Raw genomic sequence first — 17,455 nt, 5'->3', positions numbered from 1 at the left:
GTTTCTGTACTATGATGAATTCTAAACCCTGACTGAAACTCTTCAAATAGACCATTCCTCTGCAGATGATCAGTTAGCTGTTTTACAACTACCCTTTCAAGAATTTTTGAGAGAAAAGGAAGGTTGGAGATTGGCCTATAATTAGCTAAGATAGCTGGGTCAAGTGATGGCTTTTTAAGTAATGGTTTAATTACTGCCACCTTAAAAGCCTGTGGGTACATAGCCAACTAACAAAGATAGATTGATCATATTTAAGATCGAAGCATTAAATAATGGTAGGGCTTCCTTGAGCAGCCTGGTAGGAATGGGGTCTAATAGACATGTTGATGGTTTGGATGAAGTAACTAATGAAAATAACTCAGACAGAACAATTGGAGAGAAAGAGTCTAACCAAATACCGGCATCACTGAAAGCAGCCAAAGATAACGATACATCTTTGGGATGGTTATGAGTAATTTTTTCTCTAATAGTTAAAATTTTGTTAGCAAAGAAAGTCATGAAGTCATTACTAGTTAAAGTTAATGGAATACTCAGCTCAATAGAGCTCTGACTCTTTGTCAGCCTGGCTACAGTGCCGAAAAGAAACCTGGGGTTGTTCTTATTTTCTTCAATTAGTGATGAGTAGAAAGATGTCCTAGCTTTACGGAGGGCTTTTTTATAGAGCAACAGACTCTTTTTCCAGGCTAAGTGAAGATCTTCTAAATTAGTGAGACGCCATTTCCTCTCCAACTTACGGGTTATCTGCTTTAAGCTACAAGTTTGTGAGTTATACCACGGAGTCAGGCACTTCTGATTTAAAGCTCTCTTTTTTAGAGGAGCTACAGGAGGAGGGCCGAGGAATAACTAAACATTTCACACCCAGAGCAGAAAAGTGCGAGAGAGACAGGAGAAGCCGCCATGCTAAATCGGCTAAGAGCTAGTAGCTACGCTAAGCTAGCGGATTCCTAAAAACACGCAAAGTGAATAATGTGTAAATAATTTAGAGGTGATTCAACAGGAGTGCTTTAGTTAAGGCACGTAAAGATTACACTGGGAAACAAATCGTAATCTAGATAACTAGATCAATCTAACTGCGCAGATTAAACAGCTAACAGATACAGAAAAACACTGCTGTGCTCCGGAACAGGAAGTGATACAATACCGCAGTGAGAGCCAACCACCAGTAGAGGCAAGCAAGAGGAATGTGGAATATTTTTCCAATATGACTGGAGCATCTTTTAATTTTGTCCTCTGTGTAATTCTTCAATTGACCCCTACCTGACAACGATTGAAAAGTCGTGGCCAATTGTTTTGAGTGTCTAAGGAGTATTTCTGCTGAATTTGATGCTTTTATCACCATCTGCATGATTGTTTCAGTTATCTGCTGCACTATTACTCCAGACAGATTTACAATACAGTACCACCAGTCATAGGGCATGGGGTGGGGTACACGCTGTCCAGGCTATCACAGAACCAAATACAACATCATGCTATTTGTATTTCTTAATGATGGATGCAAACGGAACTTTGGAGTGTTTGAGTAACCATGCTAGGCCTATATATTACAAGGAAAACCTGAGACATGAGTGATCATTGCTCAGTATTGCAACGATTTTATGACTTGCAATAAATGATCAAACACTGGTGAAGTTGAACCGTCATAACTTTTGGCTCTTACATTTCCCCTGACCTATTAAAGTTTGACTAAAAACACAAAGTCTTCCCATTTAAACTCTACAACACTTGTATGTGAGCATTTCGGGGGTCAAATCTTACCTCACATCATGGTGTGCGCAAGTAAAATAATTTTTTGGGGCACTGCTTTTGGCAATCTTTTGCAATATGGTCAATGTGCATGCTCATATATTGGTAGCGATGAAAATGCAATTAATTAATACCCCCACTTGTGTCAAGAAACTGGCTGGAAAAGCAATATTTTGCATTAACAATTCTTACCTTTAATTTGTCCAATTACTTATGGGCACTAAAAATGGAGTACCTCTGTACTGACATAGCTGCAATTCTTAAATGGTTGATGTGGTATTTTTGTTAAATGCCTTCAATTTAAGAAAAAAGTCTACACTACAAGCAAATGATTGTTTTATGTCTTCGCCGTTGTGGTGGTTTACAGAGGCAATATCATAAAAAGTGTGTCACTGTCCAAATACTTACAGACCAGAGGATAATCTTAAGTGATAAAAGACCAAACCAAGGTTATATGTTATGGTTATTGCTGTGGTCTGTCGTAATTCCAGGTGGGGTGGCACTGATAGGGGCAGGAGACACAAACATCTGGATGAATGGGGTGGAAGTTGGAACAACAGGAAACAGAAACCAGGAGAAGAAATCAGTGCAGCTCGATGAAAGCCTCCATCTCCTCAGAGATGAGCCCTTTGTACGGCAGTCTGTGCCGTACAATTGTACGTGCTGCGAGGCACTGAAGGCTGACAAAGTTCACCGGGAACAAGACCACGTGTTCGCCCACCACCATCCCATTCAACAGCTCGAAGGCCGTCTTCTTCTCTCCGTTTGTAGCGTCAAAGTGAGCACCTGCTTCCAGAAGTAGCATCATAATGTCTGCGCTATCGTTGCTGGCGGCGATATGCAGCGGTGTGTTGTTCTCACAGTCACGCGACTCAACGTCTGCGCCGCACTCCACGAGCAGCGCCACCACCGACACAGAGGGGAAACTCCCCACGGGGTAACGGCCCACACATCTGGTAGCCATGTCAGCGGCCATGTGGAGAGGAGTGAAGCCGTTCGGGCCTCGTGGGTTGAGTTTTAGCAGGCGGTACACAGTCTGCTTCATCTGATGGTCCTCCTCTGGGCCACATGGCAGCTTCTGCAGTAGGAAGATGAGGTGCAGGATGATGGAGAGGGCCTTGGTGAATTGAGGCGTTTCCGGAAGGTTGTCCCGTTTTGCCACAGCTCGTTCTACCTCCCTAACGCTTTTCTCCAGCACGGGCATCACGTCGTGGAAGGTGATTTGCGTAGACAGAGTACCTTTATGCTGCTCTTTGAGGATAAAAGAGAAGAGCTCTGCAAAGGACAGGAAGCTAGAAGCTGTCATGGGACTGAGAGGGTCCAGGTTGCTCTGCTGCATGTCTAATGCATATTTCCACAAGCTGATGCAGCGTTCAAAATTGCCCGAGTCAGCATACACAGCTCCCCGGTAACGGATGTAATATGAGGTGTCCGGGTGGGACGGCCCAAGGATGCGTTCACGAACCAACAACGCTTGCATCCTCATTTCATCAGGGTCTGTGATTAAAGCTTCCAGGTCCTCCTCTGTGCTCACTTCCTGTGCACAGCCATAAGCAGGGACAGCAGGGCCGGGTGGAGGTTTGGAAAGATGGGCAGATTTCTCTCCTGCTTTCCTCAACTCCATGGCTCTCCTCCAGTACTTCATCGCTCCCAAGAGATCCCGCTTTTTGTCTACAAAAGTCGCCCCGAGGAGCTCAAGCGCCTCAATGCCTTCTTCTCTGGAGGTGCGAGGCTGATGGGCAAGGTACTCCACGATGTTGGTGTGACCCGTGACGCTGGCGGCGAGCAGCGGAGTCATCCCATACCCGTCCCTCTCCATCCGGGCATTGCATTTCAGCAGCATCTTCATAATATCTAGACTACCAGACTCAGCACAGTCGTGGAGGGCTGTATTTCCTTTCACACTCTTGCGATTGACGTCGGCTCCTCGCTCCAGGAGGAACTTGGCAATCTCTTTGTGGCCCTTGTAGCAGGAGATCATGAGGCAGGTGTGGCCGTGGCGGTTGGCTACCTCCATGTCAGCCTTGTGTTCCACCAGGTAACGGACGATGTCCAGGTGTCCGTCAAAGCAGGCTGCTCGGAGAGGGGTGGAGTTGGTCTGGGTGGCGTTGTTGACCGAGGCTCCGTGCTTGAGGAGGGTCTTGACCACGGGGAGGTGACCGGCCGCAGACGCTGCCCACAGAGGAGGAGCTCCTTCGATGGTCTCCCCATCAAAGTACACCGACCCTCCGAGCTCCACGTTGGCTTTACAGTGTTCCAGGAGGTAATCTACCACCTCCAAGTGTCCGTACCGGGAGGCGGCCAGCAGCGGGGTGCCTCCCTGGGTCTTCTCCTCAGCCAGAGCTTCCAGCTCCTCAGGAGTTTTGTTGCTCAGCAACTTCTGGATAAGTTTCAATTTACCATTTCTGGCTGCGACGAAAACCGCCGTCGTTATATCCATTGTAGTGACTCAGCGCAGTCCGGCGAACACCAACCCCATTACCTCATGTCTGGGAGGAGAAACAGCTAATCCTGCTGGTTTGAAATCCAAAAGAGGAGGAATATTAGTCTGAACTCCGCTTGGAGCTCGCAGCTTTCTACCATTTTGAGGGAGCAGTCAAGATGGCGTGAGAAGAGTTTGTCCGCTGACTCGATACGTTAAAAAATACTGGATTGGCGAACAAGGAGAAAGATCTCGGCGGCCATCTTACTACTCGCCGCAATGTTGCCAGGTCTCGCGAGATAAATAAATCGCTGGTTGTAAACTAGAGAAAACGCAGGTTATTTTATTATTATTATTATTATTATTATTATTATTATTATTATTATTATTATTATTATTATAGTGTAAATCAAATAAGACATGTCATAGGAAGAAATAATACAAATAATAAAAAAACAAAAGTTGGGAACTTTTGAGTTCCAAAAAGCTGCATTCACTTAAAAAATGTATTCAAGATTCAAAGCTTTATTGTCATAAGTACAGCGTACTATGAATTTATTAATGGCTTCTTCACAGACTAGACAAATAAACGTTACAACATTACAATAAGTGTACAAACATTCTGGCTAATATAACGAACAACATTATTATCAAAGTGACCATAAGTGACCACAAAAGTTAAAATGTACATAGACTCAGGATAGCACAGACTGCACAGATGTATTGGGGAAGATGTGATGTTGTTTCGCTGGTTAGATCTGATTTTTACTTCCTACTACTACTTTACATCCTCATCATTGCTGGCACTCTGGAATAGTCATGTATACACTTGTTATGAATGAATGATTTTGAAGGTGCTTATATTTTATCCTTGTTTTTTTTTTTCATCTATGGACTGTTAGTGTTTTTACATGTGTATGTCTGAAATAAAATAAAATAACATAAATAAAACTGCACATTATGTGATGGCCAAGTGGTTAGTGTGCTTGGCTTCAGCGAGGAAGGTTCCTGGATCAAACCCCATCCTGGCAACATTTCTCCACGTAATGTGGAGTTGCGTCAGGAATGTCATCCGTCGTAAAAAAAAATTGTGCCAAATGAACAAGCAAACCCACCTTGGGTCTGCTTGTTCATTGTTGTTGTTCAAGGAGCTGTGGTGACCCCGAGTGTAGACAAGGGAGCAGCCGAAGGGACTTACTACTTACAGTTTCATGCTACGACTGCTTGTGGCGGATCAACAAGATGGACAATATTTCAGGTGAATGTAGTCCTGACTCTGCCCATATCAATTTTTGCTGAGGATTCATTAAACATATTGCTATTAAATTTCAATGTCATGACATTTGTGACTATATATATTCAGACACTTTAATTTCCCACAGAATTCACACTTTACATCATCATTCTATCATTTTCTGATCTGAAGTTATTGCAAAAATGTGATATTGATGCCACATGATGTCACATGGCCTCCAGAAATGGAGAGATCTATGTACAAAAATGGCTGTAATTACATCAATAAAAATTAAATGTGTGTAAAAAATATTAAAATAATTCAGTCATATAACAATTATCTGTCACATGTAATAGCATCTTTAGGAAAAAATAATAATTTTAATCCTCATGTAAAAGGTTGTTAGATCAGCAAATCAACTTTGATTTGTAAACAGGTGTAAATAGTTTGGACAGATTAATAAGATAATCACTGGCTATTACTAGAGGTTTGGTGCAAGTGCACTGGTCTAAAATTGTGCTCAACATTAGTGTACATGAGACTAAATCACAATTAATGATATTCTGGATCTCTAAGATTGAACAAACTTTCATCTATCATCATCAGGTATGTGTTCTGTTACTTCATTCTGAGAAGTAGCCACGGTGTTCCTGAATAAAAAGCTAGGTTTTATTATAATTATTTCAGTTCCTAAAAAGCAAGTTCGATAAGGTTAAATGCAAAGCGTTTGGGAGTAGTAAGATGGTCGACTGAGGTGATCCAGTTTTTTTTAAGCATTCATTGAGACATTATGGGAAATGTTGGTTTGATGGAGCTCCTACTTTTTAGTCAGATACACCATAATTTGAATTATATCACCTGTCATATTTTTAGCCTTGATAAATGCATCTTCATGAGATATGTCACATTAAAACACACATGTGATTGATGTCCAAGAAAATGACATTTAAATTTATCACTATTCTATCCATCTTTAGAATTATGTAATTTTATTATTTTTTTTAGTTTGCATCAATAAATCAGCAAATGTTTTGGGAAAAGTTGTGACGTGTTTATGCACACTTTGAGCAGATGAACTAAGTTTAATGATCACACTAGTTCACAAAAATTAAATATTAATTTTGTATTTCCTAATAATTACATTAGCCAGATAATTGTTGATTATTCATCCAAAAATAACTATGAAAGTCTAACATGGAACTATGCAACATTCATAATATATAGTTTATAGTTGATACTTTGTTTATAATTCGTGTTTATACTGTATTAGTTGTTTAAACCATTGAGCAACATCATGAGTAATAGAGACAATAAGAGAGCTGCAACGGCCACACAAGCAGGAATATTTTTTTTTTTTTACCATGTGGTGACATCTTTTCAACAGTTCATACATAATACATACATACATAATGCCACATAATATTCCAGCATTTTGCTGTGGTGATTCCCTCACAAGATGGCGGCGCCGCTCACATACTTTGTATCAGTTTGTGGGCGTGTCACCATAACTGAGGTTGTTATGAGTACTAAAACACCATGCATCAATAAAGTGTCTCTTTATTTGTCGATTACCTTAAACAACTCTTTGGCATATATATATATATATATATATATATATATGGAGAGAGAGAGAGAGAGAGAGAGAGAGAGAGAGAGAGAGAGAGAGAGAGAGAGAGAGAGAGAGAGAGAGAGAGAGCGTGCTCACATACTGGCAGTGTATTACTTTGCTGTAAAATATGAGTAGACAGAGACTCTACTGTAGTTTTTAGCAGAGGAGGTTGTCTTCCCACAGAGACCAGTTATACCGCTTTGACCAGTTTCACCCTTTTGCTTTAAAGTTTGTGCCAAATGTTTTCTTGTGGCTTAAACCTTGACCTCCTCTAGGCCTCGTTGAACAGCATCAGACAGTTTTGAAATTAAACTACAGTGAGGAAAATAAGTATTTGAACACCCTGTGATTTTGCAAGTTCTCCCACTTAGAAATCATGGAGGGGTCTGAAATTTTCGTCTTAGGTGCATGTCCACTGTGAGAGACATAATCTTAAAAAAAAAAATAAAAAAAAAACAAAATCCAGAAATCACAATGTATGATTTTTTTTAATAATTTATTTGTATGTTACTTCTACAAATAAGTATTTCAACACCTGTGAAAATCAATGTTAATATTTGGTACAGTAGCCTTTATTTGCAGTTACAGAGGTCAAACGTTTCCTGTAGTTTTTCACCAGGTTTGCACACACTGCAGCAGGAATTTTGGTCCACTCCTCCATACAGATCTTCTCCAAATCTTTCAGGGTGGGGTTTCAGCTCCCTCCAAAGATTTTCTATTGAGTTCAGGTCTGGAGACTGGCCAGGCCACTCCAGGACCTTGAAATGCTTCTTACGGAGCCCCTCCTTAGTTTCCCTGGCTGTGTGTTTGGGGTCATTGTCATATTGGAAGACCCAGCCATGACCCATCTTCAATGCGCTTACTGAGGGAAGGAGGTTGTTTGCCAAAATCTCACAATACATGACCCCATCCATCCTCCCTTTAATATGGTGCAGTCATCCTGTCCCCTTTGCAGAAGAGCACCCCCAGAGTATGATGTTTCCACCTCCATGCTTCACGGATGGGATGGTTTTCTTGGGGTTGTTCTCATCCTCTAAACATGGTAAGTGGAGTTGATTCCAAAAAGCTCTATTCTGGTCTCATCTGACCACATGACCTCCTCCCATGCCTCCTCTGGATCATCCAGATGGTCACTGGTGAACTTCAAACGGGCCTGGACATGTGCTGGCTTGAGCAGGGGGACCTTGCTGCCCTGCAGGATTTTAAACCATGACAGCATCATGTGTTACTAACGTAATCTTTGTGACTGTGGTCCCAGCTCTTTAGGTCATTGACCAGGACCTCCTGTATAGTTCTGAGCTTTCTCAGAATCATCCTTACCCCACAAAGTGAGATCTTGCATGGAATCCCCGAACCGAGGGAGATTCACAGTCATCTTGTGTTTCTTCCACTTTCTAATAAATAATCATAACAATTGTTGTCTTCTACCAAGCTGCTTGCCTGTTGTCCTGTAGTCCATCCCAGCCTTGTGCAGGTCTACAGTTTTGTCCCTGGTGTCCTTAGACAGCTCTTTGGTCTTGGCTATGGTGGACAGGTTGGAGTGTGATTGAGTGTGTGAACATGTGTCTTTTATACAGGTAACAAGTTCAAACAGGTGCAATTAATACAGGTAAAGAGTGCAGAATAAGAGGGCTTCTTAAAGAAAAATTAACAGGTCTGTGTGAGCCAGAATTTTTGCTGGTTGGTAGGGGATCAAATACTTATTTGTAGCAGTAACATACAAATAAATTATTTAAAAAAAAATCATACATTTTGATTTCCGGATTTTTTTTTTAGATTGTGTCTCTCACAGTGGACATGCACCTAAGATGAAAATTTCAGACCCCTCCATGATTTCTAAGTGGGAGAACTTACAAAATCGCAGGGTGTTCAAATACTTATTTTCCTCACTGTACATGGACAAAACTAAAAAACAAAAAAAATCTGTCATTCTAATTTTGAACCAGCAGAGGAGGTAAAAGTTCCATAAAAAACAATATGCTTTTTACTGTAAAATATGTGCATGAAAAATATACATGTGTGCATATGTATATATTTACATTTATTTTCACACAAAGAAAAATGGAAACTATTTTTTTTTCTTTGAAAGCCTAATATTCCATTGTCTTTGCTTTCTGTAAAGTAATACATTTGTTCATTCATGTTTTGATTTGGAATAGAATGTGCATTGTTTGCAATGCATTTGTGTGTGTGGAAATAAAAGCTATGATAAGGATTTTGACCTTTACTCACTTTTTTACTAAACAACTCTATATACTAGCATATTCTTGCTTGTTCCTCCCAATATAAAAGGTTTAATCCAAGCTTTGACCTTTCTAAAAAGTACACGATGAGCATTCAAGTCAATAGTTAAAAAGTAAAATGTCAGTCATTTGTCAGGGCTGAGTTTCACTCCAAATTATTTTAACACTTTTTAATCTTTAACAAAGTCAAAGTCATTTCTTAGACTCGATCATAGTGTTGTTACTTTGACCCCATTGTGGTGAGTGAGAAATGAGTGAGGGGGTGGCCTAAAGGTCACCACACATCCAAATTAAAAACATGAGGAAAAGTAAACACCTACATCAATTCAACAATAGGTTACATAAAAAAAAAAAAAAAAAAACTTACAGCCACAACACACTGACAGCACAAAAAGGTTTTTGTGGACTTTACATTCAGTGCATTGAAAAGCAAATGTGAAGTGCTACCCATTTTATTTTTACAAAGATCAATAAAGTAAACTTTTAACCTTTCAAATTTTAACAGTCACATTAACTTGGAAGCAGCGTGGCGAGTGTTATATAAATGCTGGTATCTGCGAGGTGAATTGACAATTTTCTGTGCAGGCATGTGCAAAAAAAACAAACAAAAAAAACAATATTTGAATAAGAAATTAAATTTGAAAAAAACAGCACTAATACAGAGAAAGTTGTGGAGTTCAACAGAAAGCAAAGCTCAGAGTTTTGTATTTTATTCACACATTCAAAAGCAGGCCACACAACATTACATCCATAACCATATATAAATAAATAAATAAAAAGACTTATCCAAAGTGTCTACAAGTACATTTCCACACAGTTTCACTCAGACACTGAAGCTACGGCAGAACCCACAGTATTAATGTATTGTAGTACTACAACTTTATGAACGTAACAATGCAAAATTGTCACCATCAAATTACAGCAAAAAATCCCACATGATCAACAGGGTTGTAGCCACACAAAATACAAACAGATACAACAGGGATAATTACTGCACGGTGTGACTGGATTAGTAGTATTACGGCAACATATTTTTTTTTTTTTAATTCTACCAAGTCTGTTGTAGACAGAGTGCTACAGAAATGTGAGATGTAGCTACTACCACCTGGGATACAACTTGTACCTCTAGTCACATCCAAGTATAAACACTTAATTCCAAATTCTGCAGTAATTTATTCCTGAATAAAAGCTCTACCTTAAACAATCTCACGTATTGTATCACAATTGATATATGACAGCAGGCTGCATCACAATAGCCTGGCAAAAAAAAAAGGCAATATTTGTAACTCATTACTTGAAATAGAATTACAAACATCAAAACTCCACCTCTAACATGCTAATAAAACTGGCCAGGTGTTTTAAAATGAGGCTTTTTGCCAACAAGAGAATTATGGGTAATCAAAAAACAACCCCACCAAGGCTTTTTAATGTATAGCCCCGCTAATTTTTTTATTTATTTATTTTTTTTAAATGAAGCTTGAACCAAGGGCAGAAATAATGGATTAAGGAGCTTTAGGTTTACATCGAACTCCAAGAAATACAGATGACTTAGCACACTGGAAGCCTAGGTAGTTGTTTTTAATACACCAAAATATCTTAAAAGTAGTAACATGCCATGTTGTGTTATGCTAGGCTAACAATTTGAAAACTGGCACTTCTATATTTTCTTGTGCTGCATGTGGCACCAAAATGAGTCGAGATGTTGACCTGTAAAGGCAAACCACCTGCCGAACAGATAATTCCACCGGGTATCAGCTTTATCTTGCATGTTTGCCCATGTGCACAAACACAGGATTTATATGGTGCTTAGTGTGAAAACTATAGCCAGCTGTAAATGACCAATTTTGCACAATATCATCCATTTAAGACATTTTTAGTAACACTAGAGACATTCCCTCTTGATAGCCTTGGTCTCTGCATATGTTAGCAAAGCTTTTTTTTTTTAAGAGAGGATAATCTGATTTTGACCAAAGCCAACAACTACATAGAGAAGTGACTATCAAAACCAGAAGTCATGGCCAAATTTCCAGCCCCATGCTACTATGTTATTTTAAGTGAAGTTGACCGTTTAAGAGCCCGTGTTAACTTTGAAATGTGGGTGAGGCATTGATGAGCACTTTTGATCTGGTTCTTTGACACTGGCTTTGGATCTGTCCATTTGCATATAAAAGAGTGTGTAAGAACACTTCCCTCATCAGCTGTGCGCATTCAGCTGTCCAGTATGTCAGAATTGTTGACTGGGATCAAAAGCCCCCTTGATGATAAGCATCTCCTTTCGTCTGAAGTCATGACGGTGAATCCCTATTGGCCTGCAAGCAACTCACTGAGCAACACCTCCCTTTCTCCCAGAAGCACATCTTTCTTCAGACTGGTTCCTTTGTTCACCACCTTTATCTTCATGGCCAGACTTTTAACTTGTGCCTGGGGCAATGCATCAAAGAAGAAGTCCTCATTAAATACAGGATTTCTGCTGTTTTTGATGATGGTGCTCCTCTGTTTCTGCTGCTTGCCAGGGTTCAGGTACAGAGATACACAGCAGTTGATGCTTTTAAGGTCGGTCTGCCTGTTGTAAAGGGCCTCAGCCATCAACACGCGAACCCGCAGACGAGCGGCCTCTGTGTCATAGTGAGTGCTCAGTCTCAGTGTTCCCCCCTTGTGGAGGTTGATAGTGTGTTCTCGCTGCAGGAGGTCTGAAGCTGCACCTCTTGTGCTGCCGCTTTTGCATCCGCGAAAGGCAGGCGATGGGGGGCACCGTGTGCGGCGACGCTGCATGTTGGGGCTGTTGTCAGCTGAGCTGCATTCGTCAGTGGAGACAGAACTGTGACGTGCCAGGGAGCGCTTGGCACGAGACAGCTTAAAGGAAGGAAAGAAAGCATAATGCACTCAGAATGCAAACCTCTGCAAAGGTCACATATTCAGACTATGAACCAGTAATCAATTTGGACCTAATCAGTACCACTTAAGGTAACGTAACAATGCTTACAATCCACCCTCAGTGTACCCTGGCCTACACAAAAATGTATGGTAACCATCCCGGGGTGGTAGCTGTAGTTAGCTAGGGGTCAATGAAGAATTACACAGAGGTCAAAATGTAAAAATGCGCCAATCATGTTGAAAACTATATTGCATTATTTTACTGATCATAACAATTCCAATAACGTATAGTTTGTCATTCAGTCATAAATGGTATACTATTTATGACTGAATGTTCTGGAGTTATGGGGTACAGGCGACAATGTCAGTGTCAGTTTGTATAGGGGTCAAAAGTTAAAGTTTTACCCTATATCATTCAGTCATATAGTTCAAACTATAGCTTTTTGGAATTGTTATGACCAGACAAATAATTGTGTAGTTTTTAACATGAATGGACCATTTTTACATTTTGACCTCTGTAACTCTTCATTGACCCCTACCTGACTATAACTACCACCCAGGGATGGTTATCATACATTTTTTTTTGTATAGGCCATGGTACACTGAGGCTAGATTCTAAGTGTTGTTTTGTCACCTTAAGCGATGCCGAAAACCTGCTTGTCCCATGGACTAACTCCTTAAAATGTCTGGATGTAAAATGTTCCCCAAATCTATCAATCTTCTCTATACAAAGCAAAGTGTCAAGGACACGACTGCAATTTGTTGTGCCAAAAAGCAATGAAATGCCTTTTGATTTTGTCTGAACATATAAAATACACATGTGAAGGTCGTACGGGGAGTATAGATTTACCAAAACTTTGAAGACAGCATGAGGTCAAAGGTTGCTGCAGCATTACCTGTCTTCTGGAGAATGACCTCATCAAAATACTGGTTCTCAGTAACCATACTTCTGCAGAAAAACTTAACCTTTGATCCCTTCTGGAAAGTATTCACAGTGCTTCACTTTTTCTGCATTTTATATTATGTTGCAGCCTTATTCCAAAATGGGTGAACTCCCCCCTCAAAATTCTAAACACAATACCCCATAATAACAATGTGAAGAAAGGTTTTTGTAAATTTGCTAAAAATAATAAAATAAAAAAATCTAAGAAATCACATCAGTATCCACAGCCTTTGCTATGAAGTTCAAAATTGAGTTCGGGTGCATCTTGTTCCGACTGATCATCCTTGAGATGTTTCTATAGCTTAATTGGAGTCCACCTGGGGTAAATTCGGTTAATTGGAAAGGCACGCACCCATCTACGTATAAGGTCCCACAGTTAACAGTGCATGTCAGAGCACAAACCAAGCATGAAGTCAAAGGGATTTTTCTGTAGATCTCAGAGACAGGATTGTCTCAAGGTACAAATCTGGGGAAGGTACAGAAACATTTCTGCTTGTGGCGTCATATTCAAGAAGACTTGAGGCTGTATGTTGCCAAAGGTGCATCAACAAAGTATTGAGCAAAGGGTGTGAATACATGTACAAGTGATTTTAGTAAATTTACAAAAAAAAAAAAAAATCATGCCACCATTATAGGTGTTGAGTAGAATTTCAAGAGAGAAAAAGAATTTACTCCATTTTAGAATAAGACTGTAACAAAATGTGGAACAAGTGCAGCACTGAATACTTTTCAGATGCACTGTATTTGTTCATCTTACTGATCTGTCATTCAGGTAACTTGAAGTTCTGATGCATTTTTTGCTAAACAAAAGTTGCTGTTATGAGTGCATTTACTGCAGATCAATATTTAGTCCACTGATGAACTATTTTATTATCACAATTATTAGAGTATATTGATATTAAATTATGTAAAAAAAAATTTACATACACCATAGATGCTAGACCTTCCCTTACTAAATTTTAGTGAGAAACAAACCTGTTGGTTTGAATTTAGAAGAGTAAAGCTTTACTATGGTCAGTTTATGCTTGCTCCAGGACATGTTCTCCAGAAACCATCTATACATCAGAAATGTTTATGAAGAAGCCTTAACACAGACACCCTAACTAATACATTAACTTCCATAGAATTTTCTACATGAATTCTTTAAATGTTTACATCTCGTAGGGATCAGTATCAACACGCTTCAATCCCCACCCCATTTTCTAAGACAGCATCCATCTGTCCACCAAATTCCATCAACATCCTCTCAACTTGGAGTTAAATGTTATGTGCCAAACATTCTTCTGGATCTCAGTTCCAAAATATATCATGGATCACCTCCAAAATGTAATGACTTATTTCCTGAAACAACGTCCATCTGCTTACCAATCATCATTGAAATCTGATCATTATAGTTTTAGTTATCCTGCTAATAGACAGACAAATCGCCAGCAAAGACATTACCTCCTTGGCGGATATACTTACGAACTCTTTTGCAACACATCGTTTCATTTTAAAGAGCTCAACTCTCACCTTGGCCTGTGTCTCTTGGGTGATGGAGCGGAGCAAGGAGGCTGAGCGGGACAGGAGAGGGGAGTTGAATGGGGAAGACTCTGCTGAGGAGCAGGTGTCACTCTCTCCACCACTGAAATAACGGTACTGGTTACGGTCTGCAGGTGCAAGAAGAGCCCCCCCTTGGCACCGCCTCTGCGAGATAGGAGAGTTAACTGGGCTGCTGGGGTCACTGTGGAAGAGGCTTTCCTTGCGTCGCGTATGCGGTGATTCCATTAAGGTAGAAAAGCCGTAGGAGGTCTGTGCCTTGGGGACGTATGGCAGTGACATGGCAGTCTGTGATTGGGGGTCGGCGTTGGTGTTGACTTCAACACTAACCCTGTCCAAAAGCCCTGCGACTGGTTCATCGGCACTTTCTATTTGGATGATGTGACGGTTGGCTGACTTCTGGAGGTTACGGGCATCTCCTCCCATGCGGGAGAAGAGGCGCGGACTGCACGGGTTCTTACTGCTCCAAGCTTTGGGGCTCTGGCTGCAGATGCCATGATCAGAAGAGGAGGGTCGCAAAGCGGCGCAAAGATGAGGTTCTGCAGTGACAGACTCTGGTTCTGGTGGGCAGCAAATCAGTTTGGGGGGGATGAAGAAATCAGGGATCCTTTCTGGAGTGAGAATGTTGGCATAAACAGAGGCAGGAATGGCTTCTGCTGTCTGCATAGGCTGCGTTTTTTTCCCTCTGCTCTCCACAGAAGTACGGAGCTTCTTCAAGAGCCACATGCTCACTCAGTTACCTCAGCTCACAGCTTCTCTGTTCACAGAAAAGTGATGCAGACAAAGAAACATTACATCTGATGACAGCAACCAAGAAGGGCTTATGCAGTAAAAGTTATTAAATGCATAAATATGTAATCAAACCTTATCATGATGAAATGAATGGAATCTGATTACTTCCACACATCAGTGCTGAACGTACATCAACATTTGAGATAGATTCTATAGTTGGACATGATCATAACCAGACCACTTTAGAAAATAAAATAAAGACCTGAGTTACACTGATGCCCCTCCCCACCCCCCAATTTCTGCATTAAAAAAACATTCCTGATAGAACATCCACATATTAAAAGCACATTAACTTCAATAAATATATGTTGTCATTTCCTGCGCTTTATTTCAGACAGTGAGTCATGATTGTGTAGTTTTCCCACTGCAAGAAATACCTGCAGCGCACAATCAATTTTGCAAAGTTAAATAGACCTTGTAGTGTTGTAGTCTCCAAATGATTTAACACTTTGGAGTGGTTTAGTTCATCAGTTACTATTAGCAGCAACTTAATAAAAGTCTCATGCTTTTTCCAGCAGATAATCCCAGAACTGACTTCTACGTATGGACACAAACTAAAAAATAAAATGAATGAACTCATCCAGCACGCTGCAGAGGTCTGATGTGTGGATGCAGTCTGCAGACAACTTTGGTTCACTTTACAGCAGAGTGACCAAAGATATGTACATAAAGTTATGTAATAATAAAAAATACATTTTATAAAGATTTAGCTCTGCCCTTTTTAAATGCAACATACCAGTTTTATATCCCGATTATGTAATCAGTGAAAGCAACCCTTAATAAAAAACAGAATTCCACATTGAAACAGATTCAGTCAATTCAAGCCCTGTAGATAGAGATGTTCCAGAGAACATCTCCAAAAGGGAACTTTAAAATTTGCAAACATCCTTATAAATCCTCATATCATGTGCCGTTTGGTTACTCGTTTAAGAAATGCATTATTTGGTCCAAATTATAAAACACATGAAGACTACATAACGCTTCCGTTTGTTTTAAATATGTCATGATCCATACGTAAAATCGAATATATCTACCTGTTGGACTGCTGGCGGAGTTTCCTCTTCTGAAATAATTCCTGTCGGCGTGCGCTCGTCAGATCTCCGTGCGCTCTGCGCGTAAAAAGGTGTTTTCCCGCTGATGTCCAGAAGCCCTAAACGCCTGCCAGCGGGGAAAAATAAATGTTTTTGAGATAAGACACCCTAGCTTTATATGAGCAGGGTCTGTGACTTCAGAGCCAACGCGAAAGTGTTAAAAACCTCCTGTTATGGAAATTGACTCCTCACAGGCAGGCGCGTAAAATCTATTTTAAAGGCGGTTGTTTAGTCACCCACAAGGTAGCAGCTGAAGTGGGATTGAAACCTTCTTGGATTCTCAAGAGAATCGTTTCTGGGATTGCATTTTGTGTCCACGTGAGAGTTATTGTGATTCGCCTAATTGCCACCCGGAAAGTCTCCCGACGCACGTGGCGCAAACACACCTTAATAGGATTTCCTGGTGGAGAAAAACGTTCTCATCCATCATCTGAGAGGAGAGCGAGAGGGAGAGGGAGAAACAGAAGCTATTTGTACAAACAGGAAGAAAATGCACAGCACAGTAAATGTAGAAAAACTTTCTTGAGCATTAATCAGTTGAATTAGGGGAACTTAAAAATGAGTATTTATTGCACTTTCAAAACTCAATTCATTACAAGGTTTCTAAATCAGTTTGTGCAGAATTCTGACCCAGTTCATATCACAGGTTTTCCAAAGTCATTCATGATTTGGTTAGTCCTCCAATGAAGAAATTAATTAGTCTCTAAATGTTTACTTAGCACTGGACACACACAGGAAGGCTTTTCTAATTATTATTATTGGTAAAGTCAAGTCAAAGACTTTGGATATTGTTCTGAGGACAGCACAAGAAATGAGGCATTAACAGTGTTTTTAGTGTTATTGATTTATTGTGGTTCTGTAGCTCAATTAGTTTAGTCACTTCAGTTAAGTCTCGTGTTGCTCTTACCATGAGTGACTTAAGTCTCAAGTTGGTAACATGAGTGAAATGTGTAATATTTTTAATG

General features: G+C 40.3%; 2 protein-coding genes across 2 annotated transcripts; both read right to left on the bottom strand.

Annotated features, from left to right (window-relative positions):
* Window positions 1–2,272: 2,272 nt before the first annotated feature.
* On the bottom strand, window positions 2,273–4,376 carry fem1a (fem-1 homolog a). Its single transcript, XM_034183021.1, has one exon. It carries the CDS (start codon window positions 4,181–4,183, stop codon window positions 2,327–2,329), a length of 1,857 nt encoding a protein of 618 aa, XP_034038912.1. The 5' UTR covers window positions 4,184–4,376; the 3' UTR covers window positions 2,273–2,326.
* A 6,923-nt stretch (window positions 4,377–11,299) lies between these two features.
* Window positions 11,300–16,906, bottom strand: LOC117521689 (C2 calcium-dependent domain-containing protein 4C-like). The gene is made up of 3 exons (XM_034183022.1): window positions 16,434–16,906; window positions 14,581–15,364; window positions 11,300–12,104 (listed from the first exon to the last, which is right to left on the bottom strand). The coding sequence occupies exons 2-3, from the start codon at window positions 15,331–15,333 to the stop codon at window positions 11,553–11,555; spliced, it is 1,305 nt and encodes a 434-aa protein (XP_034038913.1). The 5' UTR covers window positions 15,334–15,364; window positions 16,434–16,906; the 3' UTR covers window positions 11,300–11,552.
* Between the last annotated feature and the right edge of the window lie 549 nt (window positions 16,907–17,455).

Source organism: Thalassophryne amazonica, chromosome 12 (genome assembly GCF_902500255.1).
Source record: "Thalassophryne amazonica chromosome 12, fThaAma1.1, whole genome shotgun sequence".
NCBI lineage: Eukaryota > Metazoa > Chordata > Actinopteri > Batrachoidiformes > Batrachoididae > Thalassophryne > Thalassophryne amazonica.
The sequence above is the reverse complement of the archived record's forward strand: the minus strand, read 5'-3'. Positions and strand labels throughout refer to the sequence as shown.

What these genes read in the sequence shown, in the direction of transcription:
- fem1a (XM_034183021.1), bottom strand. Translation starts at nt 4,183, where the DNA reads ATGGATATAACGACGGCGGTTTTCGTCGCAGCCAGAAATGGTAAATTG.
- LOC117521689 (XM_034183022.1), bottom strand. Translation starts at nt 15,333, where the DNA reads ATGTGGCTCTTGAAGAAGCTCCGTACTTCTGTGGAGAGCAGAGGGAAA. An exon ending in CCCAAGAGACACAGGCCAAG is followed by an intron (nt 12,105 to 14,580) that starts GTGAGAGTTGAG and finishes CCTTCCTTTAAG; the next exon opens with CTGTCTCGTGCCAAGCGCTC.